This window comes from Loxodonta africana, chromosome 9, assembly GCF_030014295.1.
Source record: "Loxodonta africana isolate mLoxAfr1 chromosome 9, mLoxAfr1.hap2, whole genome shotgun sequence".
NCBI lineage: Eukaryota > Metazoa > Chordata > Mammalia > Proboscidea > Elephantidae > Loxodonta > Loxodonta africana.
The window spans coordinates 103,799,186-103,814,409 of NC_087350.1; the positions used below are offsets into that span (position 1 = coordinate 103,799,186).

Here is a 15,224-nt window from a genome sequence, read left to right on the forward strand (position 1 = left end):
TATTTTTAACCCATTTAAAGTGCTCTACGAATAGCAAGCTAGCTATAGGTTTAATTTTCGAGACATTTTTTTTTTTTTCTAAGTCGTTGGTGTGTCCAAAAATATGAACAACATTTGCCAGGGAGTAGAAGAGTCGTGCAGTCCTTTTCCCCAGCCGGGGAACAATTTATTTAAGGCATGCTTGTTAGAACATATTTTAAGAATTTCATCGTTATGGATTCCTCATTAACTTTTCCATATTTTTAATCTTATATTTAATTGCACAATTGCCTACTATAAGCCTGCCTTAAGATGGGGCTCTCTTTGAAATAGCAATGTCTGTATTTAATCTAAATCATTTAGGGCCTATAAGGAATAGGAAGAACCCATCTACCCTTGGGAAGTAAAGAACCAAGATAGCTTGAGCAGCCTTTTCAAAAGCTCAGAACGAGTAAGAATTAGAAGTACGTTTTAAATTCAGGACCTGTGCCTGGTCCTGCCCTTGAAAATGTGCAGGTGGGCTTTGAACATTGGCTTTGCCTCTGGAGACTTTTGGGTTTTGTGGGTCATATGTCCTTTTCCTACAAAACCGATTGTCTTCCTACTTGATCCCTCTGTCTTCTTTCTGTAGATCTTCTTTATAGGATAGAAAATTCTGGATTCTATGAAATCATTCCTACTAGGCAAATTCCCAAATGTTCTTTATTAAATTGAAATCCTACCAGCTGCTGTGCTGAACAGCCAAAAAACCACCCAACTAATCTACTGAGTGCTGAATTCCCTCTCAAATTGGAATCTCAGTGCTAAAACCATTTCAGAAGAGGCCGCCTTTGTGTGTGTTCATCATTGCTTAAAGGAAGTGGCAGGCCCGTGGAGCACTGGGAGCAATGCGTGGCCACGCAGAGCGATTTACATTCTTGTTTAGACCTTTTTCTATTACGTAGCTGGGAGGCAGCATTTCCTGAGACGTAAACAAGCCTACTTATAATTGCAGGGAGCAGCCTCTGAAGATGGGCGTCTAAAAAGGGGCGACCAGATCATTGCCGTCAACGGGCAGAGTCTAGAAGGGGTAACCCATGAAGAAGCTGTTGCCATCCTTAAGCGGACAAAAGGCACTGTCACTTTGATGGTTCTCTCCTGAACTGCTGCCAGAATGGAATCCACCCAACCCTTGTTGGCATTCTGTACTGTAAAGAGAATGGGACCAGTCTTGTGAACAACTCTTCCCAGGCTGTGTTCATTGGGCTCTTCAAAACTGTAGGGGAAAAATAACATTTCAGTTTGTTTTTCACATATGGACATGGTATTCTTACAGTCTAGCATCATTTTTCCTTTCCCCTTGTGTTTTGTGAACCTAAGCTCAAAGAAAAGAAATATTTGCATAGGTAAATCTGGTCTTCCTTGGGGAAGATAGCTGACATTTTGTAGTGAAACGGGCAAAAATTATTATGTGCTGAACCGATGAATAGAGAAAGAAAAATAATTGTAAATGTAACCCAAGAGGAATGGCTTCAGTAACTTAGGGTGAAAAATGAAGATAGAAAATAAAGAAGAAAATCTTGAAGAGTTTTATAAAAATACCTGATTTTGCTCATCCACCTCCTTTCTCTGTCTCCAGTGAGAAAGACAAGAAAATGAGAAAAAAGCCTCTTTCTACTGAAAGGTTTAAAAAAATATTCTCAGTATTTAAAAAATTTGAATATCATAAAAAAAAATGCATCTCCCCACTGCTAACATAAGATGATGAGTAAACAGCAAATATATGATCTGTGTTCCCAGGTTTTGTAAAGAAAATATATTTCCTGCTTATCTGAATGTTCACTTTCGTTTTCGACCTCTTCTAAATGTTTTCGCGTTGCTATAAGTAAAATAATGATGCTACCCTTGTGTTGACTGCAGTTTCTCTTAGAAAGTGGCCATACTAACCACGAAGGAACGTGGAATAACCCCAGCATCTTTCAGTGCTGATTTTAATGCCCTGTGCCATGGGTTTGCAGTTAGTATTCATCTTAATGACAAAGAGAAAAGCAATGTGTTCGTAACGATTTTGGTCATAAGCCATTAGTAAATTGATAGAAAAATGAAAGGGATTAACAAAACTTCATCCCATTGCCTTATATTAACATCTTATAATACAATAGTTTAAGACTAAGGGAAACAGATGGAGCTGTTTATTGAGACAACTGCTGAGGAATTATCATGTGTTCTTTCCCGTTTTAGAGCGTGAAACCTCCTACATTAGAGTATATAAAGTCACTTTAAATATTATCTATATTTGTAACAGAAGTAGTGTACAGATATTTTATTACAGCATTTTTGTGTAAATGCAGAATTGAAGTGAATAAAATAAGAAGTTTCAGTCATGCACAAATAAAGAAGCAGGCATTTTTTGCATGTGTTCTTTTTACTGGGGAAAAGCTTTATTGTTCAAGATTGATAGTCAAAATTGGTTTTTATCATGTCTAACTGAATGTGTGGTGTCCATAGTTCCTGTTAGAGGAACTTGGGCCACATCATTATGTAAACCTCAATATTTTCTATGTCCAGGTTTTTTCTAACACTGAAGATTCGTAGATTTTTCCTGGAGCAGAGAGGAATAAACAACATTGTTGGAAGAGAAATGTCCAACCTGTATATGTTTTTCTGAGGTTCCCTTAATGGAGAAATAGTACAAGTTTTTTCAGGGTTGTCAAGAGCTAAAGTGTGCTCAGATGAAAAATGAAAATTATTTATATTAGTAAGCATGAAAAGTCTGATTTGAGCACTGAGCAAGGGATTGGGGAATCTTTGTTCTAGTACTAGAAACCCTGGTGGTATAGTGGTTAAGAGCTACAGCCGCTAACCAAAAGGTCAGCAGTTCAGATCCACCAAGCGCTCCTTGGATATTCTGTGGAGCAGTTCTACTCTTCCTTTTGGGTCACTATGAGTCAGAATTGACTCGATTGCAACGGGTTTGGTTTTGGTTTTTGGTTTGTTCAAGTTCTACCACTAATTAGCTAATGAGCATGTGCAGTCCCTCTGTGATGCATCCCTCTGTGATTTATCTTAAAGCTTCTATCTAGTTCTAAAATAGAAGGATTCTATGATTCTTAGTTATACAAAGTGAAACATCAAAGACTGCATCTCACAAAAATTCAGGGTTATGCTCCCCAGCCAGTCATTGGAAAATCAGGTACATAATGACAGAATAAAATCCATTTCGGTATCCCAATGGCACATCGAGTGCCTTAGCAGTCATTTATTGGGCCTTCACCTTGAAAGTAAGACAGCCAGGACTCTTTTCATGAGAGGCTGCTGGACACTGAGCTGCTGTCTTTTCTAAGTTTGAACTAGCAGAGACTTTTACAGAGATGTTATGGGGGCAAGTTAATCAACCAAATTTAAGTTTGAGTGAATATGGGAGACTACCCCCAATGAGAACAGCTCGGTGAGTGGCTTAAACATCTTTATATCCTGAGCTATCATTAAGTCTGACTAATAGGAGAGAGGCACTATGTTTATTGAACACAGAATAACTAAAGGTCGTGATTGATTCCATGGCATTAAATTGCTTTAGTGAGCTAGCTGCAGCCTTCATACTGAGTGCAAAAAGAAACAGTGGAAGGGCCATTAAAGGGATATAAAAACATTTGGGAAAAGCACCCTTCCTGAGTTTCTATTAATTAACAAGTTAATTTCTGTTAATTCTCTTCCAAGCATTGAAAGAGAAGGAAGGAAGGAGAGAGAAAGAAAAGAAGGAAATTAAAGTTTGGAAGGAAAAGAGAATTTAGAATCATAAACATTGTAGAGAAATGACAAAGGCTTATGCCGCCTGTAAACCTAAGAGTTCTCTGTGGTGAAAGAAGAAAGTGCCGGAGTGAAGGGTTTAAATAGACTTGAACACTACGATGTTGATGCCAGGTACAGCCCAAGATAGCATATCGCCCGTAATAGGCTCAATGTGAGTGCTTGTTTGATTAACAAGTTGATCTGGGGAATGTCTTACATTTCTTACATTTCTCGTGTTCTTCCTCTCTCCTCCAAAAAATGATATTAAAATGTTTAATTCAGTACAGGCTGATGTATAGCAACAGGAGTTGTAGTCAGCAGAATCCATAGATCAGAGCAGTGATGGAATTGGAAACAAAAAGATTAGAGTTAATGAAAGATAAGAAAAAGGAGAGTTTTTTTTTTTTAAGAATCTTGAAGCAACGGGGCACTTCTCTGCCCTGAAATATACTGTGTTAAGCTGCCTTAGAACTGGTCTGCCAAGTTATTGTCTGTGAATCTTGGGGCAGTGATTTAGTGGCCCTCTTCAGATCTCAGTCAGAGGGAATAGAGAAGTTGAAAGGATGTCTGCAGGGAGCAAGAGTAAATATGCTTTTTTTCTTTTGGTGTAGGTGTGGGAATGTCAAAACTATCATCACCTGCTTTCAGCAGCCCTGGTGTGTTGTTTCATGTCAGTGACAAGTGTCCTGGAATGCATTTGATTTGTGCAAAGATGTTCCTCAACTTTGTCTACTGGGACTTGATGTTTAACTTTGCCCCCTTTCTAAAGGGAGTTATTTGTAAGGCAGGATTGGCCTCTGTTACCTCACTAGGAAAAAAAAAAAATTGGTTGGCACCAAGAGAATTTCTATATGAAAGAGCGTAAAAGCATATGTTCTTAAAGTGATTTTTGTATGTTTCATTTTGCAGCATCTTTTTTCCCCTCAAAATTCACATATTCCATGTTGTCAATTTGAATGTAAATTAGAAAAAAAAATGTGTATTTGTCTAAGAATTTTAATTATCTATTTTAGTCAATTACTGAAGTTTCAATAGTAAACCCTTAAAAGGAATTCTGTCAAGGAGGGAAGCAAATCTGTGGTAATGATCTCAGAAATTGTCTCTCTGAAAAAGTTTCTTGAAGTTTCTAAAAGTACCACCACCGAAAGAATGCCTCAGGCAACTTCTAGGAGGATGCCTCAACTTGTTCACTTCACACTGAATATCCTTTGAGAAGGTTGTGTCATTAGTGAATACTCTCTGACCTTTTCTTCTGCCCCCCTTCTTCCTTTCACATTTTCAGAAACAAACGTAATTATCTCCAAAAACATACTTTTTTTTTCTTACTGAAGTCATAGAAATTATGACCTTTTTCATCTGAGTCTACCTTGAAATATTTGTCATTCAAAGGTCTGCTCCCATAAACTTCATGAAACTAAGTATTTTATTCCATTCAGTAAAACCTAGAGATTTACCTTTGTTTGGGAACATTAAATGAGATACTGTACAGAAAGCATTAATACCAGACACAGAGTAAGCTATCAAGAAATAGTCGTAGTAGTTGTATATGTAATATCCTAGAAGACACAGTGATATAAATAGCTTTCTTTAACCTTAAATTTTCATTTTTACGTTGCTTGCTTTTTCCTTCTGAGATTAGCCTCAAATAAACTTATACTCATTTTTCTAAAATTGTTTTGCATCCAACCTTCATGGTGTTTCCTATATCCTCAATAGTTGTACTGTTAATTATTTTTCTTCAAAGTAGACTAATTTTTGACTTAGGTGTACTTACAAGAGAAACGGTATTAAGTGCCGTAAATATAAGTAAGGAATGAAAGCCATGTTATTAAATTCTATCAAGATACTAATGCCTACCAAGGATCAGAACTTGAGGGCTGCTCTCTTTGTTTGGGAGTCCCTGGGTGGTATAGTTAAGTGGTGGACTACTAACTGAAAGTTTGGCAATTCGAACCCACCCAGGGGCTCGGGGGAAGACAGGCCCAGCAGTCTGCTTCTGAATGGTCATAGCTTTGAAAGCCTATGGAGTAGTTGTACTCTGCACACATGCACTCACCTGGAGTTGAAACAACTCAGAACAACTCTTCCTATAAAAAAGGGAGAATTGTAAATGTTCCAACAGTGTCAAGACTCAGCGAAGACGCTCTCCTTGATGTAAAGGAACTGAAAGAATAATGAAGATACCTTTCTCGTTATATGATTCAATATTTTTTAGGGCCTCGTCACAGTGCCACCTAGAACAATGATCTTACAATGTACTCCTGTTTGGAAAAATGATCATATCAAAATCAGGAAGGTTTTGTTTATAGACTTTTTTTTTTTTTTTAGCGTAAAAGCAAGCCAGTCAACTGTTCTTCAGAGAGTTCTTAGCTATGGAGATTGCTTAAGATGTTGTTTACAATGTAAAGTTTTCTCTACAATGAGAATTGGGTCATCGTGTTCAATGGTTTCGTTTTGGCAACCTTAGCTTGAAATAAAGGGCAAATGACATAAATTAATGGAGGAAAATTAATGCTGTGGTAATATTAAATAAAACTAATGCCTCTTGCACCTGGAGGGCTATGCAGATGGCAGGCATACCTAATTATGCACCCTGCTGCCTTTAAGTGTACTGATAGAAGTCTCTCAACTGGATATGAAATATGTTCATTTGCTGGCTCCAGAGAAGTTTGAGTAAGGCCCGTCTATACACAAAAAACACACTCTAATATACTTACTTTTTAAGGGGCAGGGGATGCAATCCTATAAATTAAATGGAAGAATTAAATATTTACCTGATTTATAAAGCAAGTCATTATTGCAGTCATGGTCTTTGTACCTTCTATGAATATTAAAATGTGTCTTTCAGCCCCATTAGAGAAATACTATTCTCAAACCAGTAAGGAAGTACTTAGCTATAGGTTTACATTTTTACTCATTTCACATCAGTTAAAAGGAATAATTTACTAATAGAATCCTAAATAAATGGATTTTCTTTCTCTAGCTACAAATTTGATTGGTCAGTTATCACTCGGGTCTTTATAAGTATATTCAATTCTTTAAGTAGCTACTTCCAGAAAATAAGAGTTCCTATAATTAAATTTATAAATAATATGATTTGCTACAGATATTCCACTGACCTGACTGAATTTTTTTTAAACTGACTAACTTAAGGAGTTCTTCTCATTTAAACAATGTGACTTCCCATGACCTTCAATGTGTTGCACTTAGATACCAAAGCAGTTATAAGCACAACCATCAACTCCTAGTTTTGGCTTCAGAATTATTTTTTTAATGCTTTTAGGATATTTGTTATATACACCTATTTTTCTTAAAATCGGATACATATCTGTTACCTGTATTTTAAAAATAAAGGGCAAGCAAAGTAGGATTCTTTTTCAGACATAGTTTCCATCAAAATCAGAGATCTAGTGTCAGGTGTTTATGATACACAAGAAAAAGGGATTAGTTTTTAGACAAAGCAGCATATAATTTTCTCATCTTCATTTTAGGGTTAATAAACTGTCTTTCACAACTGTAATACATATTACCATTTTAAAACTAGGAGAATTAGTCTCCCACCCAACCATATTAATTTATAAACCCAAAAACCAAACATGTTGCCATCAAATTTGACTTGATGGAATTTGGGTTTGGTTGTGTCTTCAAACCTTAAGGCCCTGGATTGATAGCTGGCTTGGGTCTTGACTAGATGGCAGCTGATGTCTCTAAGCCTCTGCCTTCTTACTTGTAAAATGGAGATAATATCTTCTTCAAAGCGCTATTCACATGAAGTGAGATGAAGTGTCTGCACATGGTGGCACTTGATAAATGATAGAAATACTGTCAATACTACAAAAGTCAATGTAACTTAAAGGCTGTCCTGATACAAATAGTGAATTGCTGGGTTCATCTGGAGAAGAGTGTGATATCATTGGTATTAATTTATATTCCAACTTTCAAAAGCTTATGAAGTGCCCTCCTACTTCCTCACTCTAGAAATCTCATAATTTCTATAAAAGGGAAGCTAAAGTAAAAATGATTCAGGAGAACTCGAAACTGCAGGGTCTCCTTGGTTGGTGAAGTGAATGTGCCACTCCTTAATATTTTAAATGGGAAATATTTGGGATAAGAGTTATTTAAACCTAGTAAGAGATTTCATCGTCAATCTAAATGCCAGTACTTGCACAATAATCCAAGTATCTAATATTAAGGAGCCCTGGTAGTGCCGTCATTAAGTGCTCCGCTGCTAACCAAAAGGTCAGCAGTTTGAACTCACCAGCCTTTCCTTGGGAGAAAGATGTGGCAGCCCGCTTCCGTACAGATTACAGCCTTGGAAACCCTGTAGGGCAATTCTACACTGTCCTATAGGATCGCTATGAGTCAGAATTGATTCAATGTCAGTGGGTGTGGTTTTTTGGATCTAGTATTTTTAGTATTAAAAGTAGTTGGGAAATTATGTAATATCCATTACTCACATAATGCCTCCTCCACAAATCCTTTGGGTTAAATTGATTAGGATAAGGAAATTCCTTTGTCATCCCCCGTTTTAGGCACAATCCCTCTTCAGAAGGGAGTCAAAAATAAGACATTAGCTTGGTAGACTAAACAGTCTTCCGAAAGGAAGCCAGTGAGATCAGACTGTCAGACAGATGTTTCTTTTCTTCCATATTAGATATTATTTCCCAAATGGATGGTGCCTAAATAAGTTGGGAAAATGTATGTGGAAATTTTATGTACACTAGTAGTTAATTTTTTAAAAGTGTATGAGTCAAGGAAAGGAAATTTACTTTTAAGGAGAACTTTTGCCAAGATGTGATTGTATTTGGTCATAGAATAAACTTCAAAGTCTATGAGGAACTGACTCTCAAAGTTCTACCACAGAAGATTTATGTTAGGATTGGAGAAAGAAGCTTCTATTGCGAATACTGAGTACTTTTATTTGGATGTAATGCAAGTGTCATGTTCTCTGAAAATAGAAAGCAGTCAACTAGTACAGGTAAACCTGATTTGCAGGTTTGCATATTGGTTGGGGCAAATTTATAAACCACATTCTCAAGCCCCACTTGCTAATAAAATGGTTTATGGATATTTATGGGATAAATTGTAGGTTAATTTTCTTAAATACTGGAATATAGCAAACAGTCCAGAATCACTTTAAACAGTTAAGGAATTGAGATCCCAAAGAATAAGTGTGTATAACTACCTGTGCAGAAGTAATGATTTGCAAATAGATGTACGCATGTGAAAATTGTGATAAGTTCTGAAGGGTAAAAACTCTTGATATGTTTTCTGTTATGAGCCATGGACCATATTTCTTGTGATATACTTAACCATGATTTTGCTTTTAAGAGGCTTATCTCTTCCCAACTTTGAAACTTAAAAAAAAAAAAATTAGAAGAAACAACTTTCCATATGGGGATTCTAAATACTGGAGAGATTAGAAACTTAGTTGTTATTAGAGAATTTGGCTAGGATTGTGGAATAGGGTCCAAATTTGAGAGGGAAAATGGGATTGGAGTCATAAATCCACCCCTTCCTGGAGCCAGGTATTTAGTTTCTCAAAACCTATTTCTACATGGAAATAATATTTTTCTTTCTTCCAGGATTTTAAAAATCAAAGTATATAATGAATGTGAAAGTCTTAAGCATATGAAAAAAAAAAAAACCCATTGCCGTCAAGTTGATTCCGACTATTAGCGACCCTATAGTACAGAAAGAACTGCCCTATAGGGTTTCCGAGGAGTGCCTGGTGGATTTGAACTGCCAGCTTTTTGGTTAGCAGCCGTAGCTCTTAACTACCCTGTCACCAGGGTTTCCATGTCTCTTTTTATTATGTATTAGCTTAAACCCAAAAAACCAAACCCATTGCTGTCAAGTCGATTCCGGCTCATAGCGACCCTATGGGACAGAGCAGAACTGCCCCATTAAGTTTCCAAGGAGCGCCTGGTGGATTCGAACTACTGACCTTTTGGTTAGCAGCCATAGCACTTAACCACTGCATCACCAGAGTTTCCGTATGTTAGCTTAGCCATACATTTATGGCTCTTACGATTAAAATTTGCCAAATTGCGATTACACTCAAAAGAATTGAAAACAGGATCTCAAACAAATACTTGTACACCAGTGTTCACAGCACCCACATCACTCACAATAACCAAAAGGTGGAAACAGTCCAAGTGTCCATCAACAGTTGAGTCGATAATCAAAATACATACAATGGGGTATTATTCAGCCTTAAAAAGGAATGAAGCTCTGACACAGTCTACAACGTGAATGAACTGTGAAAAAAATATGCTAAGTGAAATAAGCTATTCATGAAAGACCAAATATTTGATGATTCCATTTATACAAAACATTTAGAATATACAAAGTCATAGAGACAGGAAGTATGTTTAGTGGTTACCAGGGACTGGGAAGAGGATGGAATGAGGAGTTACTGCTTAATGGGTACAGAGTTTCAATTTGATGTGATAAAAAATGCACAACATTGTGAATGTAATTAATGTCACTAAAATGTACACTTAAAAATGGTTAAAATGACAAATTTTGTTTTATGTACTTAACCACAATAATTTTTAAATAAGAAAAGAAATGCATCCTAAATATAAAAGGAAGTTACTAAGTTGACTAAACAAAAAAAAGTGCCATAATATTGTCTAAATATATATACTGTGATTTTCCTGTTTTATAGCCTAGAAACATTCCTTTCTATACAATATTAATGGGTAATGCATATCCTACATTTTTCCAAAAGTATGCTGTAGTATATATTTTTTTTGTTTTGTGGTTTATCATTTTTTTTAAAAAATTCACAACAGTTCTATTAAAGAAAAGCCACTCCCACCCCCAACATGATCTTTCCACCACTTTTGTCATCACTGTATTTTTAACTTCTCCATTTTATAAAGCATGTCATTTTATAATAGATGGTTGCCCCATGTTGCTTTATTTTATTTACATTATGAGTTCTGTTACTATACTGGAAACAATATTAGCACAGGGTATTGCTCAGAAATGGAGGGAGAAGTGAAGGAATAAGGAAGAGGTAAAAGAAGGAGGAAAGAAGGGAGAGGGGAGGAAGGGAGGAAGCTATCAGTTTAGAAGGAGGGGGAAAATCACTAGCCTCAAGCCTATTAGGTCAAGGTTTCTGCCATTGGGTATGAAAGTAAAATGTGAATGTCCTCAGAGCCAATGGAAAAAAAAAAAGTGGGGGGAGTCAATTTGATAATTCTAATTTCTAGAGAAAAGGCAGGATTTGTAAAATCTCACATATTGCATAAATTATTAAGAGCTTCATAAGTGTTTGCTAAACAGTAACTATGAATTATTGACAATAAATGAATGATAAAAAACATTTCTGGACAGATGAGCAGATCAATGAAAAAGAAACTGAGAATAATGAACTTCCAAATTGGTTGGAAGGACTTTTGGGGTGGGGGGGCAATGCTAGTTTGCATCTTCTGTCTCCTTTCCTCATTTCCTCTGTTTTTAATTCAAGTTTGGAAAAATGGAACTAGAGAACATTGATAACTTGTGGATATTTTCCACTGTCTTAAGAAATTAAAAAAGGTTCAAGATCTCCAGAGCATATAGGCCAGCACTTAGCTACTGCCTGTTTCTGCAGACATCATCATAATTTAAGTCTAGTGGATGGTTTCCATGGCAACACATGGTGTCTAGGTAGATTCTGGCAATATATAGTTTTAACCTTTCTGAAATGTGGATTCTTAACTGGAGCTGCTCTGCAAGATTGACTTCATAATAAAAAGAAAATATATCTATCTTCTGTAACCTGCTTTCAACAATACATCAAACATCTTTTGGACAAACAATAAGCCTCCATAAAAATTAGCACTTAGGCCTTGTTTATCTCCCTGACCTTGACCTTAGGTAATATTACTGATAATCACATAGCCCATTCCAATGGTACCATTTGGTAACAGAACAGCGTATTTCCTCTGTCCTTTAGTCCTGAGCCATCTGAAGTCCCTGAGAAGCATCATGACAGATGGTATGAGACAGAAAAGTGAAGTAAAGCCAAAATCTAGATATTTCAGATGAAATTAGTCTTCTGGATTAAATTATTAAGTAAACTGGCCCAATCGCCTAGGTGTTTCTCTAGTATAGACTTGGCTTGAAGTATAAAGTATAAACAAAAAACTGAATACACAGAGCTCTGAATTTTTTTTTTATGAATTGATAACCAGAGTGCTCTTTGGACTGGGAAATATTTTTTTAACTGCATTCTGCAAGAACACTTTAAACAGTGAATGTTTTCTTGAACTCAGTGATTGATTAGAGGCTCAGTGGCTATAAGTACATCTTCCTCAAACTTCCCTTCTACCCCCACCAAATTACTAAACCAGACTAGGAAGAAAGGCCTAGCAATCTACTTGTGAAAATCGGCCAATGAAAACCCTGCCTGTTTTGGATACTTTCCTCACTTTATGTGCTGCCTGGTTTTTTCCTCCATCTCTGAGCTAGAACAGCCACTTCTGACCACAAGGCATGTCAGTCTGAACCAGAGAAGCTGGACGACCTAGAATCTCCATGTACTCCGCCGTCATGGAGGAAAGCAGAGCTCCCACAAAATATATTTCATCTCTACTTCTGACCTTTTTTGTTTGTTTTTGGTGAAATTATCCTATTACCTGGATTCAGCACAAAAATGATAGCAAGCAAATATAATCTGCTTGGGAGGATATATATGGAAGGCGGAGACGAGCAAATGTGAGTACATATAGTGATATAGGGCAGTGCACATGGCAGGATTATACTTGGAAATGCTAGTGTGTGTGTGTTCTACGTGGTTTTTCTTCTCTCTCTGGTAGTCTAAGGGCCAGTTTTCCTCTTCCCAGTCCACACTGACACATAAGTAAAGTCTCAAAGTAGATGCTGGAAAAAATGTTATAGGAAGAAGTTTGGGTGCTTAAGGTAGAGGGTTTTTACTCTCCAAACTATACCAAAATAAGGCTGGCAAGGAGAAGCAGTGGCAGAGAGGAAAGAATGAAGGGTCTCAAAGTAGCAATGGAGCCCTTCCATTTAAGGACCAGGGAGCTGAGGAGAGGTGGACAAGTCCAAGTTTTCCTTGTTTTATGATCCCCAGTTGCCACCTCATCTGCAAGTGACACATAGTGCCTTGACTGTGCCCCCTTCCCCATCCCGTCGACTTTGAACAACCCGCCATCTGACAGAACTAGTCACTTTTAAGTCTCGCAACTGAAGGAGAGGCATTGGATAACTTGGGAGAATTTGTGACAAGAAGGAAAAATCTCTCCCCCTGATCAGGGAGGAGACTTCATCACCAGTTGGGATATTTTCCAAGACCCAGAACATCAAGGGCCATGTCACTTTTGTTTTCCACATGCAAACATGCTAGTCCCTATACAGAGAATGGATCTACCTCCCGAGTGGCTTCCATTCCAAACTTCTATTTGGAAATAATTGGGTGTAGGGGATGTGGTTTGAGGTAGAACTTAGAATGTATTGTACCACTGCTTTAGATATTGATTAGGATCTCTGAATCCAGATGGATTTAAGAAGAGGATCTTCCTCCCCCTCGAACTGCAAAGGCTGTTCTATTGTCCCCTCCTCTCCAAGGCAGTGTTATGTGATTACGGCTAGAGACCTAGCACTGGCTCTCAGGCTAGGGATAAGAGGCAAAGATTTTACTCCCCTTCTGCAATCTACAGGTCAAAATGTTCATGTTGGCTTCCAGTCTTGTCCCGATTCAAAGTTCCACTTCTTTTATGTTCCACATTTCTTTTCATTAGAGCTTTTATTATTCCTATCCATGTTCTTGATTGCCTGGTCTGGTCATCTGCCTTGCCTTGGTTAGTTCCCCATCTAGGGATGATAGTCCCATCCACAATGCCACCTTTCACCTAATTCAGTACAAGTTCTAGATTTTCAAGTGTGGACATTGCTATCTTCTGCCTATACCTTAAATGAGATACACCTCTGGTTTGTCTTAGTCTCTCCCCTTTCTTGCTGTCTTTTTATCTGAATTGAGGAATGAAGACTGCCATGATGCTCTGTGCTTGTCCACTGACTCAAGTATCTGCAGTTGGCACTTGTAATGGGTGCCATCTTACCAGAGTGGATGGGACCTCCTGCCGTTTCACTGGCCACCCCTCTCTGATACTTTCTAAAATGAGCCCTCCCAAGAAAACATTTAACCCACAAAATACATTAAAGGGTTTATAGTTCTGAATTGAAAATAAAACACTGCTAATGTATTCTGCCTTAGAAGAAATAAAACCAGAATGCTCCTCAGAAGTGAGAATGAAGAAATTTCATCTTGTTTACTTGGGACACATCATCAGGAAAGACCAATCCCTAGAAAAAAAATCACATTTGATAGAGTAGAGGGTCAGCAAAAATTGAGGGAAACCCTCAGTGGAATGGATTGACATAATAGTCACAACAATGGCTCAAACATATCAAAGACCATGAAGATAGTACAAGACTGGGCAACATTTCATTCATTTATTCATAAGGCCGCCATGAGTAAGAGCCAACCCAATGGCAAGTACCAACAACAATATATTCTATTAAAATGAAAAACCAGTTACATATAAAACTAGTGTTTGGAGTATGTTGCCAATGTTTGAGGAAAACTAGGCTTTAGTAAACTGTTTATTCGTTTTCCTCCTCAGGCTTTAGTAGAGGAGGAAAATGAATAAACAGTTTTGTGAAGATTTTGAAGAAAACTGTTGTGCATGTCCACAAGTTTTAGATGTGATACATACTGGCTATTTAAGATTCCTAACTTTAGTTCTCAACTTGTGGCTTTTACTTTCTCTGATCTAAGTGTATCATTGACAATACTCTTTGCACCGGTTGTTCAATCAAATATGTTCTCTCTCAACGGTGCTGAAAATAAGTCTATATTTTGCTAGTATAGGAGGCATCTACCAGTTGGCCCCAAATTCTTCAGGCTAATTGCCCATTTTTGTTTCAATGAAGTGCTAGCCTTATCATTCTTTTTACCATTTTCTAATCATGGCTGAAATAGATTGGCCTCCATGTCACCATTTAAACTTACGTTTTCCTGGAACAACTTTTCCTGCAACATGCCTCTGTATTATTCATCCTTCGAGGTCTAGGTCAAATTCTGTATTCTTCACAAAATTTCCTATTTAATAAGTCAATATGTGCTTCTCATGAAAAATACATATAATGAACACTCAGGAATTAGTAGCTGTTACCAATCAGAATTCATCTTTCTTCTCATGTCCATAAAGTTTTATCTCTGGCACAGCATTTCTCAGTGTTATAATCAGGCTCAAATATAGCAACAATTGTGAGGATGGTGCAGGACCAGGCAGTGTTTTGTTCTGTTGTACGTAAGGTCACTTTGAGTTGGAATCAATTTGATGGCACCTAACAACCATTAACAACATACTTTATTATTAAAAAAAAAAAAAAAACCTATGGTTCAAAAGCAAGTGTTAGAACACTGGTTAAACAAAGTTAAAGAGAATGTCAAATGT

General features: G+C 37.2%; 1 protein-coding gene across 5 annotated transcripts in view; it reads left to right on the forward strand.

The window, feature by feature from the left end:
* MPDZ (multiple PDZ domain crumbs cell polarity complex component) overlaps window positions 1-1,860 on the forward strand; it is a 147,369-nt gene extending 145,509 nt beyond the window's left edge. For all 5 annotated transcript variants that reach the window (XM_023545266.2, XM_064290503.1, XM_064290504.1 and 2 more), the window contains one exon: window positions 974-1,860. In XM_023545266.2, the coding sequence (XP_023401034.2) occupies window positions 974-1,120 (147 nt within the window). In that variant the 3' untranslated portion in view covers window positions 1,121-1,860. The remainder of the gene's footprint in view (window positions 1-973) is intronic.
* The last annotated feature ends 13,364 nt before the right edge of the window (window positions 1,861-15,224 follow it).